Source organism: Mirounga angustirostris, unplaced genomic scaffold (genome assembly GCF_029215605.1).
Source record: "Mirounga angustirostris isolate CCGP_5_RB_7025 unplaced genomic scaffold, mMirAng1.0.hap1 SCAF_3, whole genome shotgun sequence".
Lineage (NCBI taxonomy): Eukaryota > Metazoa > Chordata > Mammalia > Carnivora > Phocidae > Mirounga > Mirounga angustirostris.
The window spans coordinates 55371046-55389813 of NW_026991711.1; the positions used below are offsets into that span (position 1 = coordinate 55371046).

General features: G+C 46.9%; 1 protein-coding gene across 2 annotated transcripts; it reads left to right on the plus strand.

Moving 5' to 3' along the window:
- Positions 1 to 598: 598 nt before the first annotated feature.
- On the plus strand, positions 599 to 13315 carry CBY2 (chibby family member 2). Of its 2 annotated transcripts, XM_045867533.2 has the most exons (3): positions 599 to 673; positions 977 to 1057; positions 11938 to 13315. In XM_045867533.2, exons 1-3 carry the CDS (start codon positions 599 to 601, stop codon positions 13153 to 13155), a joined length of 1374 nt encoding a protein of 457 aa, XP_045723489.1. In that variant the 3' UTR covers positions 13156 to 13315. The 2 variants fall into 2 exon arrangements, with proteins under 2 accessions (XP_045723489.1, XP_045723490.1); XM_045867534.2 differs by lacking the exon at positions 977 to 1057.
- Positions 13316 to 18768: the final 5453 nt, after the last annotated feature.

The following is an 18768-nucleotide window of genomic DNA, read 5'->3' on the forward strand; positions in this document are numbered from 1 at the left end:
TAATCATAAGTAAGGTGTTTTCCTGCATCCTGTTAGCTATCCTAGCAAATTATTGAAGCTGAGGAGAGGTTTGTGGGAACCCCCAATTTATAGCTGGTCAGGTCGAAAACATTGGTGGCCTGGGTGTTGCGACTGGTGTCTGAAGTGGGGGCAGTCTTGTGGGACTGAGTCCTTGAACTCAGGTGACCTGACACCAACTCCAGAGAGATTGTGGCAGAATTGAATTGACATCTAGTGGGCCTCAGAGAATTGGAGGAGAATTGGTTGGTGTCAGAAAATATCTCAGGCCTATTGTCTTCTCTTGGCCTGGAATGAGTTCAGTTTGGGTTTCTTCCTTCTTGAGTGATACAACTCCAAGTAGAAGATGCTAGCTCTAGAGAGAGGATAGAGATCTCAGCCCAACCAGGCAGTGGGGATGGGAATAGCAGCAAGGATGACCAAACAGGGGGCTAATGTTTGGGTTATTGTGTGTCACACTGACCATGACCGGCCAGGTAGACACAACCAGGGTGAACTCTCCCTGACTGTCAGATGCCTCATTCCCACCTGTGATGCTCAGAGAGACCATGAGCCCTGAAGAACACCATATTGTTTTGTGATGTCACCTCTGGAATGTTCTGAGTGTTTTGGTGACCAACTCCTGCATAGGACCTATACCTGGCACTTAACACTGGTATGGCTTTTTACTTGAGATAGAAGTAATCATCTTAGAATAGGTAGTAGGTATGGGTATCTCTGCTCCAAAGACTTTTTGGAAGGTTTTTACACCAACTATAATACCTGTCTAAATTTCTGTCCAGAGATACGCATCTTGTCAGATACCATCTTCACTTCTTTCAGACTCAGATTTTCATAATGTACATAGTGGACAAGGGGGGATACATGAGTAGAAAGTCTTCTGTTTTTCAGGTTGAGCAATTGGGGCTCAGAGGATGGGCTGGGAAGCAGAAATCGTCTTGTTTTCTCTTTTCCACAGCACTCGAGGCCAAATATTACAAGAAAAAGAGACACCAGATCTGAAAGCCTAGAAATCCCAATCAATGTGGTTCTACCTCAGGTAGGGATAATCACAGAAGGGTGTAACTTCCTCGTAGCCAGTATAACCCTCCTCTTTCAAAACTGTAGCGCGATATTGTAGAATGAGCAGAGTCAGGACCTCTAGCTGCAACCAACCCTGTGCCAAGGGGAGTTCACTTAGCCACTCTGGGTCTTGGGTTTATCATACCCTCAAATGAGGAAGGTGGGTTTGGTGACCTGGTAAGAACTTCTGGCCCTCATAGCACTTAAAGTTTCTATGACACTCTGAAATGCGCCAGTCTTCCCAGACTTCGATCTTTTGGTGCTTGCTGTGGTGTGACCACTCCGGATTTCTGGGGGAGAATGAGAACTGGGACTTGGAACCAAATGCATATGGCTGAATACATGAGTAGAAAGCCTAGGACCTGGACCAAAAGGTACAGGGTGATTTGGAGGGGCCAAGAGAACTGAGGCCTGCTGTATACTGAAGATAGAGTGGAAGGGGGACTCAGAAGGGAGGGAGGCCAGTGAATGGATAAGGTCTCGAGGTCTCCTCCTCAGGTCTCCTAAGCAGCCGTTTCCTTGGTGGGGTTCTCCTGACTGGATTGTTTCTCCTGCTGTTATGTCACAAAGGGGGCAGCCTTGCTTCTCCAGAGTCACCTAAGGCCCTGTTGGAAGATCATGGCTGTGCAACCAGAGGGGCTGAAATGTAGGCTGGAGGGACCCAATGCAGAGGTAACTACCCGAAAGCTAGATATGGGGATGTGTAGGAACAGGGTCAAATGCCAGAGGGCATCCTTTATTTATTTATTTATTTATTTATTTATTTATTTATTTATTTATTTATTTATAATATGTATATTTAATATATACGTACATATATAATACATAACTACATAAGGATATATAATATAGATAATAAAATTATACATATGTTTTCTAAAGCCATCTCTTAAGGATTTGCTGAAGAGCAAGATTACAAAGAAGACCTTTAGCATTCTTTCAATAGGTGGAGATAATTGTAACAATCTTAGCAAGTATGTTCAGCAGGAGGGAAAAACAGGACCCAAGAACTTTCTGGCTCTCTGTTTTCACATTATCCTTATAACTTTGTAACGAGCAGCCACTTCATCAGTTTCAGCCTGTGAAGCCTAGAATATAAGCTACCTTTGGCCTGATGGTTAGACAGGATGGCTTGCCCACAGGGTTCCTGCAGCTCCAGGAACCTTCCTTTTAGGTCTGACTCTTGCCATCTCGTTCTGCTGGCCACTACTCTCCCCTGAGGGTGGGTGTTGCTCCTATGGTTTATTCACAGCCCACAGAGATCAATCTCATCATTACTAAGGGACAGGAAGAGGAGGCCAGCCTGGGGGTGGGGCTGGGAATGGGGGGAGGGAATAGGGTTAGGTATAGTGGTCATGTGACAGAGAGATTGGAAAAAGTCTTCCGTCTACACCTACCACAGCTCTCCCTGCTGAGCTTCCAGACAGAGGCCAGTGCGAAGGAGGAGAGAAGGGGAACGGAACCGGGGGGTGCTCTGAGAAGGCTCCGGCTGGTTCTGGGGCCAGGCACTTCCTGCACGGCAGGACCTGGTGCCACGGTGGGGGTCTTGGAGGGCACAGAGGGCATGGGATGTATACCCTGCATGGGCAAATGTAGCCTCATGGGTACACCTGCCGAGGAGACCCAAGTCATAGGCCAGGTTTCAGACACCTGCCAGGATGCTCTAGGCTGGCACTCGGGGGAGGGGCGCAGGTATCTCTACATTTAGATGATCACCAGGACTGTGAAGGGACCAGCGTACTTGTTAGACCTCCCCAAATGAGAGGGTGCATGGCTCGTGGGAAAGGACTGACCTGGTGAAGAGGGGAGGAAAAAATATGGACTCAGCACTGATTTGGCCATGTGGCAGGCACTGGGCGATGCTAGTGTGAGGTAGGGATGGTAGAGGCATGGGAACTGGGAACCCCAGCTGCCCCTCTGGTAATGGCAGAGCTGGAGTGAGGGGCTTGACCCCCAGGCCAGTGTCCACTCTCTCCGCTACACCACAAGCTTGGCATATGCCACCCGGTGGGGCCAGGTCAACTCTTAGCTCTCTGTGTCTGTTCTCTTGCCGTTAGGAAATAGCGCCTCCTCTCTCCGTATCCTGTTTGCCTGCCCCTAAGCTCCTTGCATGTGTTTACCACATGTTGCTTTATTCTGGCACCGAGCCCGAGCCCATCCATTGTTGGGTCTCCAGAAAGTGCCTCTGGCTTCCCAGGTCCCAATCATGCTGGGCATTTGGGCTTCTCAATTCCACGGCAAATGCCTGTGGTTCACTATTTGTTATCACCCTTAGGTCTTTTCAGGTCTTATTGATTTCCAGTTCTTCTTCTCACATTAAATAGTTGTGTTTTCTGATCTATTTCCCAACAGCACATTCACTTGCCAGCCATCAAAGTTATTTCCTGCCCCAGCTAGCTGACCTGGTTCCTTCTGCGCATAATGATTCCGTTCTTGCAGGCTCCCTTCGTTCCCCGAAGAGTGCTCTCAGTGAGTCTCATGGAGGCATCGTTTACAGCTGGATCCTTAGCCAAGGGTCCACAGCAGATCAGAACGAGCTCCGACAGCACCCTCCAGGGCCCCACTCAGGCCTCCCCTTCTCAGTCTGCTTTGTTTGGGCTTGTTCTTCAAGAACGAGAAGCTATGGAGTCTGCTGACAATCCCCACCTCTCTCCCAATTGGAGTCACTTCTAGGAGGAAGATTTCAGGAGATCCTATGTTAAACAGTTACCCGAAACTATCACATACGGTGACATATTTATCCTTATTGCTATTAATTTTATAATTCTCTCAAAATCAATCACACTGACCTGCAAATTATCCTCTTACCTGTTAGCATTTATTAAAACCAACTTTGGCTGTATCATGGTACTAGGCAGCTGAGTTAATTTAACAATGGGATATGAGACTCAGCCTTGTCCCCTCATCTGAAAATTAGTAGCATACCCGGCTCTTCCTTCCAGCATCCTGGGACCTCTCAGCTTCACTTGCCTGAACAGTACCTCAAATGGCTAATTGTTCTCTGATTGTAACCCTCCGTAATGTTGGGAAAGTAGATGTTTAAAAAACTTGGGTCAAGAGGTTTGGAGTCTATTGGGGCATTTGGACATCTCTTCTGGTCTGTGATAGTCCTAGTTTTCCAGGAGTAGAGAGAACTTATGAGCATGTCAGCTAACCCTGCCCTGTTAGTGTCCAGTCCTCCCCAAACGCTTTAGATGGGAGGCCACCAACCTCAGAACTCCATCCTGGAAGGTCCCACCCAGAGCGTCCTGTTCCTTAGAAACCCCACAGTGTCAGTAAGAGACCTTGGTCTTATCACCTCCTCTTTGTTCCTTTGCCCCCCTCCCCCACCTTCCCATTGGCCATTCTTCCTCCATGGTCTCCATTTGCCATAAGGCCAATGGACAAAGGCACTCAGTAGTTGGTGATTTCGAGCATTTTCCTTGCAGGACCACTTGTACTTAAAAAGGAGATGCTGGGGAGAGGGCCAGGTCTGATGCTAAGGAGGAAGTCCCATCCACAGGTGGGAGGTGGGATTTAGGCCCTCTGAGGGAGATGTCTGTGCCTAGGCCCCTTTCTGGATCTCTGGCACTGAGGCATCTTAGGTTACAACAGTGAGCACGGTGCTCCTGAGGGCAGAGTCTCTTGGTTCTCTTCCTAACAAGGTGATGGTAAGGAATGATGAGCCCATGGCCAGTTGTATTCCCCTTCCTGCATCCATCCTCATAGGCATCCATCGTTTCATGAAGAAGCCAAGCTTTTCCTCTTTCCCCTACTGGGTCTGTATCCCCGTAGGTAGGCATTTCCCATAGATCAGGGAAGAGACAGTCTTTCCTCCATGGGAAATGTGGGCCATGCCTGGTCTGGGGGCCGTAGGCTCTACCTCCCAGGCTTAGAAGAACCTTTTGGAGGTCTCCTGAAAGGCCCAGACGTCTTGTCAGGCCTCAAGGGCATCAAGGACAGATTTGTTTAGCCCATGAAGTGATACCACCGGCTGAAGAGACCCGTGGAGAAGGGGCTGGCTTCAAACATAGGCTGAGAAGTCCTGGGCTTTTGTATCTCGTGTGTCTGCCTAACTCACATGCTCGCTCCTTGGAAGGCCTTTGGTAAATAAATATATTCAGCATTTGCTATAGTGCTTTAGGCCGGGAACATTGACGCCTTAGCAGCAGAACTGGCCATCTGCTTGGCCTTTATGTCTGCTTACTTACCACTTTCTTGGCCTTTCGCCCCAACCCCAGGAAGTAGGCAGAGCAGCTATGTTCAGGTTCTATTTTAAAGGTGACATTCAGAGAATCGAAGTGACTCTCTCAAGAGCACTAAAAAATGGGATTTTGAGCCCAAAGCTGCTGGGAATTTAGAGCCTCTACCCTCACTGGATTATAGGTTCAAGATGGAGACATGAAAACCAGCATGCTCGCACGCAGGGGGCAGCCTCGCTTAAGGATTACATAGACTGACCTAGGGTTTTGTGGAATTCCCAGGGGAAAGCCCCACTGCTTTAGATGTCCCACCACACAGTAACAGCTGTGCAGTTTAAAAATACGAATCGAAATGAAGTTATAACTTCACGAAATCCACTAAATATATTAAGACATATGAAATCACTTTTGTAGGTCAGAGACCGTGCAGTGTTGATGGTTTGACATCATTCAAGCTAATATCTCTTCCTTACCTTTCCAAGCATTTTGGTTGATTAGTTCACTGGCAAGGACTCATTATACCTCCACTGTATGTGAAGAGTGCTAGGCGTGTCATGAAAAATAAGGGACAGGTCACTGTCCTTAGAGAACTGTAATTTATCCATTTGGGGAGAAGATGGGACAGGGCAGAAGAGAACCACTGCAAAGGAGTGATATCAGCGCATGCAAAATAAACTATGTGGGCATTGTGAAGAGCGAGAATGAGTGTGTGGTTTGGAGTCAAGATATCCTGTTTTACACCCTGGCCCTTCCCCCGTGCTGGCTATGTGATCTTTGGTAAAACCTGGTCGTTCTTCTCTGTAAGATAGTGCATATGAATATGGAAATCAGCTAGCATATCATCACATAATAGTCATCAGTCTAGTAAGTGTTATTTCCTTTTTCTTGTTCTATATATCTTCCTTTAAGAAAATCTAAGCATCTTCTCTTCTGAATCTGCCGTAATCATCTTTGTAGCTCTCTCTAAGCAAAGAAAATGTCACGTGTTCTCCTTTCATTTTTGAACTCTACAACAAACTCCCTGAAAGAAATAGGGCAGATGTTAGGTTGCTGTGGATGATTGTACAGGTTGTGCACTGCAACAGCAGCTGTGACTGGCACCCTCTAAAGTTGGTCACTGTACAAACATATGGGGTGACTCTGCATCACGTTTGCATCTACATTTTCTAGATATGGAAATGGAGGCACAGAAATGAAATGATTTTGTAAAGGCCACGCACTCATACAGTGTTGAGCCGGGACTCTTTTTGGATTTTGTGATGCCTGGTCCCTTGATCCCCACGTCTTATAGCCTACATTAATGGCTGCTGCACTTGGACCTCCCTCATGCACCAAGCAATCATTGGTGCTATTCACTGAATTTTCAAATTGACTGGAAGTTCCCTGGAGGTAGGGTCTGAGACCAGATGCCAAATTAATGTGAGTTGATTCATCGACATAAATGTGGAGGAAGAATTGGTGCAGGAACATGCAGAGTGGAAATAGACTTAGGGTGGGGAGTTTTCTCAAGGCCAAGAAGGAGCCTTTCTTTCTTTTTTTTGAAATCCTTATTAGTTTTTATTTACATTTTAAAGATTTTGTTTTGAGACAGAGCATAAGTGGGGGTGGGGAGCCAGAGGGACCAAGGGAGAGGGAGAAGCAGGCTCCCTGCTGAGCAGAGAGCCCGATGTGGGACTCAATCCCAGGACCCCGGGATCATGACCTGAGCCAAAGGCAGTGGCTTAACCAACTGAGCCACCCAGGCGCCCCCAAGAAGGAGACTTAAAGGACTAAGTCCAGCTAGGTCCGATTGGAATTGGGGAAAGACATAATTTGTCTTGTCTTAATGTTTTCTCTTGTCCTAGAGTTTAATCATGATTCCTGGCATCTCTGAAATGCCTGGATATTTGGCATTTTTCCTTAAATCTCAGTTTCAGAAGAAGGTGCTGATTTACTTTAGCCTGTTGATACTATCCATAAGATTATGGGTTTGATCAGGTATATTCTTCTAATAATCACTAAAATAAATACATGACTGTTAAAGAATTTTTAAATTTTTAAATTTGTGTTCTATCTAAGATACTAGGCCATGAGGCAACACTGGACTTGACCTCCTTCTTGATCCTGTCTGGGAATAGGAGGGAAGATATAGGACAATTATGAGAGGAGCATTGGGTTCTGGGGAAGGAATTAAAGTGGTCCTATTGGCCCATCAACATTTTCTGAATCAGGTGCTGTGGGCATGTAACCAAGAAGGCACAGAGTCTGTGTGGGAAACATTGGCCATTTAAAGGAGGGGACAGGATGATAAGGTTGGTAATGAGAGTTGCTAGGGCCCTAGTGGTGCCCATTTACAAACATGGATCTACCGGACCAGAGAAAGTTAGACCAAGAGGACATTTAGTGGTCATGTCACTGACCCCTCATTATACAGATGTGGAAACCAAGGTCGGAGGGTGCTAGGATGTGACCAAGGTCACCTGATGGCATGCATAAGGATAAGGGCCCAAGTATCCAGATTTTTCATAGCTAGGGATCCACTACCCACATGGTAAGGTTTTATTTAGTGCATTTCTGCTGAGGCGACAGTCGAAAGTTCCTTGGGTACCCAAGGCCGAATAAAGGCAGCTGGATATGATGATTTAAAGACCATCATGGATACTCGGAACAGTAATAAACAGTAGAAAGCGCTAGTGATTTGTCTTTGGATGTGCAGTTGGATCAAGATGCATATCTCTGATTGAAATGAAATAATCATAAAATAGAAATAAGACAATTGGGGGAATTTGAGCACTGACTCAGTATTTGCTGATATTAAGTGATCATTGTTAATGGTATTGATGCTTTGTCGAAAAGATACGCATCAATGTATTTATGGGTAAAATAACATGTCTACACTTTGCTTCAAAAGAACGCAGTGGCGGGGGCGTGGTGGCAGTGTTGGGTGGATGGATGTACAGATGAAACGCATGGCCTTGATTTCATAACTGCGGAAGCTGGGTGAGGATATTTGGACGTTTAATGAGCTCTTCTCTTTCTCTGTGTGTATGTTTGAAGTTTGCCATAATATGAAGTTAACACAGAACTATCTTCGCCCCCTAACTACTGCAAGTCCTTTGTTAAATCCGTGGCGTTTCCTGCGTGTGTGCCCCACCCATGTAAGTTCAGGCAGCTAGGGCTGGGTTGGTGACTTTAGTGGGTGAACTCGCACTGGTTATTTAACTTTGATCCTGAGTTTGCTTCTCCATCTGTAAAATGGGAATAATAGTAACAGCACTTCATTAAGTCAGTGTTGTGAGGCAGGTCTGGCACAAAATGGGAGCTCAATATTTGTTTCCTTCTTCTCAAGATTGGGATCCAACCTGTTGACTAAAGCCACCATTTCCATAGTGATGTTTTCTAGAACGAGATTCTGCTGTGAAAGAGGCCTGCATTGGAGGAAAGGACTTCTCATGATCTGCTCCTTAATGACTGTGGCTAATCTTCCCAGAAATCTGGGACCAAGGGACCTTAAATGGGCTGGGCTGCCCACAGTGTGGTTCATTCTGGTCACAGGTTCAGCCACAAGAGCCAGTGGGCTCTTCCAATTGAGAAATATGAAAACCATGGAGGCTGGATTTATTTAAAGCAAATAAGGTTCTGATTACAGAATGCCCCTGGACCCTCACTATCTAGAAGATTAAGCACATCCTTCCTTATAAAGTTAATGACATGTGCTTATTGCAAAGTTAATAGCATAGAACTGAGCCTTCTATTTATCTAGCTCTTTGGGTCTTAAAGAATTCGAGCCAACATGATACACCGTGCAAATTATATTTTCTCTCTATACCCATATATATAATGCAGATAACCTGACTTGTTTTCTATCTTCTCTATCTGTAAAATTGTGAAAATAACCTAAGAAATGAGGAATTGATATTTGGAGAGCGTTGCAATGTACTTATGATGAGATGCCTTTGGTGTATTTAGAAGTAGCTATCACGATCTTATTTTCATTTAAATTCATTGCTGCAATTGTTACCTCTTCTTCAGGATGCATTCCACCTGTTCACCACTTTCTGAATACACCTCAGAATTCTTCCATTAGTGGAACCTACTTTTCTCGACGACAATACCTTACATCTCGATGGCACTTGGCAGTTTTAAAAACATTTTTGCAATCGTCATCTCATTCAGTCCTCACAATGGTGTGGTGCACCAAACAGGGCATATGTTTTTATTTCCATTTTATAGGTCTATTTCACTGATTTATTTATTTATTTATTTTAGACAGAGAGAGAGACAGTGCGTGTGAGTGGGGGCAGAGGGAGAGAATCTTCAAGCAGATCCCAGCTGAGTGCCGAGCCCGACACGGGGCTCAATCCCATGAGCCATGAGATCACAACCTGAGTCGAAACCAAGAGTTGGATGCTCAACCGACTAAGTCACCCAGGCCCTCCTTGAAGGTGCCTTTAAGATCAGGGAGTCTGGCTGTCTCTGTTTCACTAGTAAAAAATTGGGGTCTCAGAGAGGGTGAAAGTTTCCAGTTTCACACTGCTCATCAGTGACAGGAACAGGATGAGAATCTCGTGACCCCCAGTCTTGACACCTCGGCCTTTAACCCTGGTACATCTTCCACCCAGGCAAACTGCACATTCTAGCTGACTCAGAGCTTTCCTGACCACCGGCAGCCAGAATCACTTGAGGGAACTGGTTGGAAATGCAGATTTCTGGACCATACCCCATAGTAAGTGAATCAGTCTTACAAGTAAGGAACTCAGAAATCTGCATTTAAGGGGCGCCTGGGTGGCTCTGTTGGTTAAGCATCTGCCTTTGGCTCAGGTCATGATTCCAGGTCCTGGGATCGAGCCTCACTTCTGGTTCCCTGTTCAGTGGGGAGTCTGCTTTTCCCTCTCCCTCTGACCCTCCCAACCCACTCGTGCTCTTTCCCCCTCTCTCAAATCAATAAGTAAAATCTTTAAAAAAAGAAATCTGTATTTAAAACACACTCAGCTGAGTATTCTACAATGGGAAGTGTAAGAGCTACTGGCTTATTGGATTTAAGCTCTGTGGCTCTGATCCCCTTTTTATATGATGGTCTTGAGAAGAATTGAACTCTCACTGCTCAGTGATATGTCTATGATGGTGCCCTTCTTTTCCAAATTTACCCACTGGACTCTGCTTTGAGCCTAACACTCTGTTGGTGGATGTGAAAGGGGCCGCTGGAAGGACAGACTCAGGGTGGCTAAGAGGGAAGGACGAGCCTGAATGGGGCAATGGAGCAGACTTGGCTGACGGATAGCACAACCATTTTTTTTTTTTTTTAAGATTTTATTTATTTATTTATTTGACAGAGAGAGACATAGCGAGAGAGGGAACACAAGCAGGGGGAGAAGGGGAGAAGCAGGCTTCCCTGCGGAGCAGGGAGCCCGATGTGGGGCTCGATCCCAGGACCCTGGGATCACGACCTGAGCCGAAGGCAGATGATTAATGACTGAGCCACCCAGGCGCCCCAGCACAACCATTTTGGACACAGCGACTTGGGTGTCTGTTGGGGTGATTCATGCTGCTCCTCTGCCTGTGCCCATTGTGGGTACATATCTGTAGCTGGGGTTGATTGAGAAGCATGTTTGTTCCTCCTCTAAGGTGACAGAAGTGTGCCAGATCCCACGTTTCATATTTTCATGCGTTATCTCTAGTCATCCTAAAAATAGCTCTGTGAGGAAAGGTGGTAGATGTAGTTATCCCAAGTTGAAAATGTGGAAACTGAAATGCAAATAACTTGCCATATTCTTGTAACTGATAAAATAGTAGGACTGGGAATCAAAATATTTGTTGACTCCTAGTCAATGCCTTCAACCTGCACAATATATATGTGATTGCCATTATTCGTGGATTCCCTATTTGTGTATTTTCCCACTCACTGAAATCTGTAACCATCCAATCAATCTCTGTGGCACTTTGGTGGTCATTTACAGACGTGCACAGAGTGACGAAAAATTTAAGTCCCTTGATGCGCACATTCTAGATAAGGAGGCTTGTCTCTGCTCTCACACGGTAAAATGATGTGCTTTGCACAGTTTATGTAGTGATACATTTTTCACATTTCTGTGCTTTTTTTGGGTGATTTCACAGTTTCAGATGGCCCCCCGGTATATTGAAGGGCTGGCCAGTGTTCCTAAATGAAAGAAGGTGTGAAGTGTCTTATGGAGAAAACATGGGTTAGATACGCTCTGTTCAGGCATGAGAGACAGTGCTGTTGGCCGAAAGTTCAATGTTAATGAATCAATAATACATACCACATAAGGTGTCTTTCAGTGGAAGACATTGAATATAAATTCATATATTTATATGGTTCATCTCAGATCAATAAATAAAATCTTTTTTATTTATTGATACATATAAATACAAGGTTATGTATTGACTGGTTGACAGAACTGTGGCTAGAGGCTGGCAGGAACCTAACCCTACATTTCTCCTAGGGGCAATGGTTTGGTATTTGGGACTTCAGTGTTTGCAGTAATTTTACAAAACAGAACTGCTGCAAATAATAAGGATCGATTGTATTTCCTTGAGAGGACCCCATGAGGCCAAATGCAAAAGTGTCCTCCGTGGCCGAGCGGGAAGATCAGACTGAGTTAATTGTGGGGTGTTGTGCGAGCAGCCTTGGGGGGTCAGCTCCTTCACTAACTCTGGGCTTCCCTGTTCTCTCCCACAGAGGGGCACAGCCGAGCCTTTCCTGAAGCTCCACAACTTATACCCCACCCCACGCTGCGCCCGGCAGGCCGCCCTGCCCCGGCTGAGCCGCCGAGTGGTCAGCCAGCACTCGTACCCGCTGAATCGCTTCTCCTCTGTGCCCTTGGACCCCATGGAGCGCCCCACCTCCCAGGCCGACCTGGAGCTGGATTACAACCCTCCGCGAGTACAGCTCAGCGATGAGATGTTTGTCTTCCAGGATGGGCGGTGGGTGAACGAAAACTGCCGCCTCCAGTCCCCCTACTTCTCTCCGTCCTCCTCTTTCCACCATAAGCTGCACCACAAGAGACTGGCCAAGGAGTACCTGCTGCAGGAGGAGAACAAGGTGCTGCGGGAGGAGAACAAGGCGCTGCGGGAGGAGAACAAGACTCTCCGCAAGGAGAACAAGATCCTGCAGGTCTTCTGGGAGGAACACAAGGCCACACTCGGCCGGGACGAGAGCAGGGCCTCCTCACCACTGCTGCACAAGGACAACGTGCCCCTGGAAGTGGTAAAGAAGGACACGGCCTTGCAAATGCACCGCAGCAAGGAGAACAGCACCCTTCAGCTGCTCAGGGAGGAGAACAGGGCCCTGCAGCTGCTGCTGGAGCAGAGGAAGGCCTACTGGGTCCAGACGGAGGAGAAGGCAGGTCCCGGGGAGGAGACCAAGCCCACCCCCTCGCCCCATGAGGAGCCCCATGTCCCCGGGCTGCTGCCGGACCAGAGCACAGGCCTCTCCTCCCCTTTTGAGGAGTCCAAGGGGCCCCCGAGCCCCCAGGAGGACTCCAAGACGCTCCGGGTCCTGCGCCAGATGGTCAGCAACCTGTCCGGCTCTTCCGGGGACGAGGAGGTCAAGGCCGGCTCCGGCCTGCCCGACGGGAGCCAGTCCCTGGAGCTGCTGAGAGAGATGAACCAGGCGCTGCAGGCCCTGCGGGAGGAGAACCAGAGCCTGCAGCTCCTCCGCGAGGAGAACCGGCTCCTGCAGGAGGAGAACAGGGCCCTGCACGTGCTTCGCGAGGAGCACAGGATCTTCCAGGAGGAGAACAAGGCCCTGTGGGAGAACAACAAGCTTAAGCTGCAGCAGAAGCTGGTCATTGACACGGTGACCGAGGTCACCGCCCGGATGGAGATGCTCATTGAGGAGCTCTATTCCTTCATGCCCGCCAAGAACAAGGACCCCAAGAAGCCCAGCAGGGTCTGAGGCCTCCGAGGAGCCCTGGGCACGGAGCGCTCGGCCAAAGAAGACCTCCTGCCTTCCGTCTGTCTTCCTCGCCGCCAGCCGCCAGCTCCTGCCCTCTGAGGAGCAGAATCACCACCTTTCCTAAACTCACAGAAGTAATAAAGGCGCGAGGAGGCTGGGGCCAGTTCACATCAGCGTGCTGCTTTGGCTTCTTTTTTCCTTTTTCCAGCAGCTTTGGGTTCACAGCGAAATGGAACAGGCGGTACAGAGAGTTCCCATAGATCCCCGTCCCCATGCATGCACGGCCTCCCCGGCCATCCCCGTCCCCCACCAGAGCGGGAAAGCGTCACCACTGAGGCACGCCATTATCACCCAGGGTTCACGGTTTCAACTAGGGTTCACGCTCAGATGGGTTTGCACAGATGTATCACGACGTGTCCATGATTATTGTAGGCGAGTATTTTCACTGCCCTAAAAATCCTCTGTGCTCTGCCTCTTCTCCCCTCCCTCCGAGCCCCTGGACAACCACAGAGCTTTGTACAGTGTCCACAGTGTCGTCTTTTCCAGACGTCATCCGCTGGAAACATACAGTATGGAGCCTTTTCAGGTCGGCTTCTTTCATTTAGCGATATGCTTGTAGGTTTCCTCCATGTCTTTTCATGGTCTGATGGCTCATTTCTTTTTAGTGCTGAGTCATAGTCCACTGTCTGGCTGTGCCACCGTTCATCCATGTTCATCCATTCACCTGCTGAAGGACATCTTGGTCTCTTCCAAGTTTTGGCAGTTGTGAATCTGTCTTCTTTTGTCCTCCCCCCGCCCCCCCGTCTCTTCCTTCATTCTTTTCTGTTTTTCCTCTCAATTTATTCCTTTGTTCCTTTTTCCTCCTACGCCTGTGCTCTCTCTCCTATCTTTTTCTCTCATCTTCCATTTCTGAAGCTATGGTCTGGATGGTGGCCTCTGAGAGAAGAGATCACTCTAGGCCAGGGCTTTTTTATTGCACTACTAGTGACACTGGGGGCCAGTAAATCTTTGTCGTGGGGGGCTCTCCTGCCTGTTGGATGTTTATCAGCCTCCCTGGCCCTTGTCCACTGGATGCCGGGAACAGCTACCAACCCCCAGCTGTGACAACCAAGGGTGCCTCCAGATATTGCCAAATGTCCCCTACCCCCAACATTGCTCTAAGCTTCTCAAAGTATATTCTTTGAAACACTAGTCCTTGACATGCTCTGAGAAAATGAAGGTTTCCATGGGGAGACATGCTGTTACAATCATCTCTGGCAGATTCAGAATCATACTCCAACTTAAAGGATCTGAGAAGTCCTGCAATGAAGAAATCTGCTTAACTTTGGGGAACTCAGAATAGCCCAATTTTATTTGACCTCGAAATCTCTTTTTATGTTACCCTGCTGCTCACCCAGTGTGGGAAGGGGTGCCTGTGCTCTCCCCAGCTCTAGGCTCACCTCCCTATTCCCAGCTGCCCTCTGCTTACTCACAGTTCACATTTCCCAGTTGGATGTAAGTGGTGGGGTAGATAGCTACTAGGCTTACTGGAGGGAGGGACAGAGGCTCAAAATTCAGTGTCCTGGGCTTCAATTCTCATTTCAAAGTTGGACAGAGTGTAGAACCAAGAGGATGAAAGGAATCCTTAGGTGACTAAAGGGGGAGTTGGGCTGAGGGTCCCAAACTTTGCTGTATAGTGGAACCCCCTCAGTGGCTTTGAAAAATGGTGCTGCTGCTGGAAACCATGTTCTTTCCAATGAATGGGATTTTGAGCTCCTGAGTGGTTTGCAGTGCACAGAATGTCGGTATTTGGAGCTGCCCACTCCCTTCCTCCTTCACACGCAAGTCTCCTCCAGCCTGAGCTCTTACCAGTTTCTCTGGGTAAATAGTTCTTTCCAAATTCCTTACTTTTCATGTTTAAAAGCTCCCCAGGTGTTCCAATCTGCAACAAAGTTGAGGAATCAGGGTGGTGGTCCTTGAGCTCAGCTGACTGATTCTCAGTATCCTGCTCCACTCACTAGCTACGGGTCTCCCCAAGGAGAGGTGTGTGAGGGAAAGGAGTTTACCCACTTTGCTGATGGGGCAGAATTTCCTCACTCCTAACCCGTTGTTCATGCTAGCTAGATTTCTGAGCCTTGAGTAAGTTCCAGAAGGTGAGTGGAAGACAGTTGCCCAGCACTTTTCACTTGCTGTGACCCCCGTGATCCTCGGTATGTGTGAGGCAGGTGGTACTGTTTCTTCTCCAGCTGTAGAAACTGGGATGCCAAGGATTTGCCAGAGGTTAGCCAGCTAGTAAGAGCCAAACTGGGCCTTCAACACAGACTTAGTGACTGCAGATCTCAAACTCCCATTAGATCACATTGCCAAGTAAAGCTGGCGTCCAAAAATTAAGTTTAAAAATGCTTTTCATGCCTATTTTCCAGGTTTGGGAAGTTGTCAAGTCTTACTCCAAATAGCGTCAGAGATTCCAAATGAGGGAGAACGATGATAGGAGTATTTTTCTTACCAGTCAGTGACTGGTAAGAAAACACATCTATTCTATACACAGGGGCAGAGGCGACTGCTGTGCATGCAGAGGCTCTGTAATTCATTCCCCTATTGCCACCCAAATCTGATAAATAGGAAGTTGTTGTTAATGGGCCTCTGGCCCTTGGCAGTTTTTTTTTTTTTTTTTCTCCATTTGGTAAATGTGTCATGTATTTAAGTCAATGTGATAACCCCAGGGCATAGGTTTTCTTTTTCTTTTTTTTTTGAGGAAACCAAATTGATTTCTGTGATTCCCAACAACTAGAAGACAAAAGGCAGACTCTCCCCATGTTTGTGTTACAAATATTTAACTTGGATTAATCTATGTAACAGCAGTTGGGGGGCTTTCTAGCCAGCTGAGAGAACTCAGAGGACTTAATACTATTTAACAATGTCAACTTTCTCTGTCAAGCAGAATCTAAATGGGTGAAAAATTAGCAAGACAAGCCATAAAATGTCATTTTTATGGAGTGGGGAAGATTGACTTCAAAACAATGTTTCATTGTATGTGCAATCTGTCACAGATTAGCTAAGATTGGTGGGAGCTAACTTCTTGTAGAACAGTGAATTTCATTCAAGAGCACTTCCTTTAAACACTTCTCCTTTTTCAGCTCTGTGTTTGCCTCCTTGAGTGCCTCACTAATGGCTGAGGCTGTTTTCTCTTTGCAGGGAAGATTTTGGCTTCGAGCCTCTAAGGTTTGGCTTTTAGGAGCTAAGCATTCTCCCTTTCCCATTTGGCCCTTGGCTTGGCCAACTAAAGCGCTCTTGGTTGCTGGGGTCAACTGACCCTTCCTACTGAAATGGCTGAATCCTGTCCATAGGTCTGTGTAGTGCCCAATAGTTAAGGATCAGGTCAAGTAGAGAAGAACATTCACAACCTAAAACAACTAGCTAGTTAATGGAAACTGAAGTTCTCCAGAATTAGTTCAGGGAAGGAATTCCAATGGGAAAATCACCTATGCGAGGACAGTCATTCTGAGTTTAGCAGAGAGAGCCGATGCGAGGAACCAGCATCCAAACAACTCTGAAGAAAATCTTGTCGGCTTTTGAATGCTCAGCTTCTACTCTTGAACTCTCCCCTTCTCTAAGGACTTTTCATAAAATGAAGTGACCTTAGTCTGCATGTGGTGAATGCTTGCTGGGGTTCAGTGTGACCTTGGGCAACGTGGAAACCTGCCGGGAGGAGGGCACGCTGGGGTGAGGTGTCCGATGGAGGAAAGTGGAGACCCTCAGTCCTCAATTACCATCAGTTTATTGTCCTTGGAGTTGAATTTCTGATTCATCAGATGGGAAATGGTTCTTCCTGAAAGGCCAGGTCATTTTCAGAATATTCTGGATCTACCAACAGCAGCTATGGAAACCATGTTCTTTCCAGTGAATGGGATTTTGAGCTCCTGAGTGGTTTGCAGTGCACAGAATGTTTGTGTTTGGAGCTGCCCACCCCCTTCCTCATTCACGTGCAAGTCTCCTCCAGCCTGAGCTCTTACCAGTTTCTCTGGGTAAATAGTTCTTTCCAAATTCCTTACCCTCTTTGTTCACTCAAACAATGGCCTTTGTAACCAAGAACAAAATTAGGAGCAGGTGACAGATTATTTTTAATGCTGTCAAGACAAGTGGCTGTTTAATTTTTGACATTTTCTCTCTCTAAGCCTGCCTTTATTCTTTGCAGATAGGGTGACTCAGAGCTCTCCACCAGAAATCCTCATGCCATGGCAAAACTCAGTCCAAATCTTTTTCCGACACTGGCCAGTTGTCACTCGGGAACACTGTGTGTAATAGAGTAGAATTGCCGTGTTGTAAGTTACTTGTTGTGGCCTGATGATTGGGCTGTCCTCGCCTTTTCCCTCGCTTTCACTCATTTAATCCATCACCAGGTCCTGCTGATCCTACGTCCTAAACAGCCCTTGGATGCTTCTACTTCTCTCGATTCCCATGAGTGTGACCCTAGTCTTGGCCACCGTCACCTTCTGGGCGACTGCTCCAGCTCTGCATTCAGCTCATTTTCCATGTTGCAACCAGGCTGATTTTCTTATATGTATGGATACTATCCCAATGTTTCCTTATTTAAAATACATCACTAGCTTTCCATGGTCTTTTTTTTAAAAGATTTTATTTATTTGTCAGAGAGAGAGAGAGCACAAACAGGGGGAGAGGCAGGCAGAGGCAGAGGGAGAAGCAGGCTCCCCGCGGAGCAGGGAGCCCGATGCAGGACTCGATCCCAGGACCCTGGGATCATGACCTGAGCCGAAGGCAGACGCTTAACCAACTGAGCCACCCAGGCGTCCCTCTTTTGGTAGTTTTTAAAAGCAAATCCCAGATGTCACATAAATACTTCAGGATGTATCATTGATAGACATTTTGTTTCATTTTAAGAAAATATAACCACCATATTATTATCATACCTATATCCAAACTAACCCAATTCTTAAATATCATCTAATACCCTGTCCACAATAAAACTTCTGCCATTGTCCATCTGAGTCAAACTAGATCCATATATTATGTAAGAATCCTAAGTGTGTTTTATGGGAGGAGAATTTTTTGCAATTCCCTGGGGCATCCAGAATGGGCGAGTATTATTCGAAGTCCAGCCTGCCAAGGACATGAAACGGGCCCGATGCTCTCAGTGTAGGTGCAAACCAATGTGGTTTCTTGAGCCTTTTTTGCATTTTTCAGGGAATGTTAACAGTACCATTTGGTGTGTCTAAAGCCCCGTTGATTTAGAACTATTCAAAAAGGTGCTCACTAGAGTTGTGATGTGATGTACCAATATTGGCCAATGGTTAGCTTCCCTAATCTCAAGTCGTTTGAAAGAATGGAGACCCACAGCATTATCTTGACACCCGAAGTCTTGGAAAGAATAGAAGCAAAGGAGCTGCTTGTGGTGAGGAAGGCCCCCTGCAGTGCTCTTAGATCTGGCAGATGGCAAGCGGCCCCAAGCTAAGGAGAATTTAATGTCCAGCTGTCACACCGAAAATCAGATTTCTTTCTTTCTTTTTTTTTTTTTTTTAAAGATTTTATTTATTTATTTGACAGAGAGAGACACAGCGAGAGAGGGAACACAAGCAGGGGGAGTGGGAGAGGGAGAAGCAGGCTTCCCGCTGAGCG

Coding starts and splice junctions, on each gene's coding strand:
- CBY2 (XM_045867533.2), top strand. CDS start 599: ATGTCACCTCTGGAATGTTCTGAGTGTTTTGGTGACCAACTCCTGCAT. Junction 674..976: donor ATACCTGGCACTTAACACTG/GTATGGCTTTTT, acceptor TCTTTTCCACAG/CACTCGAGGCCAAATATTAC. Junction 1,058..11,937: donor TCAATGTGGTTCTACCTCAG/GTAGGGATAATC, acceptor TCTCTCCCACAG/AGGGGCACAGCCGAGCCTTT.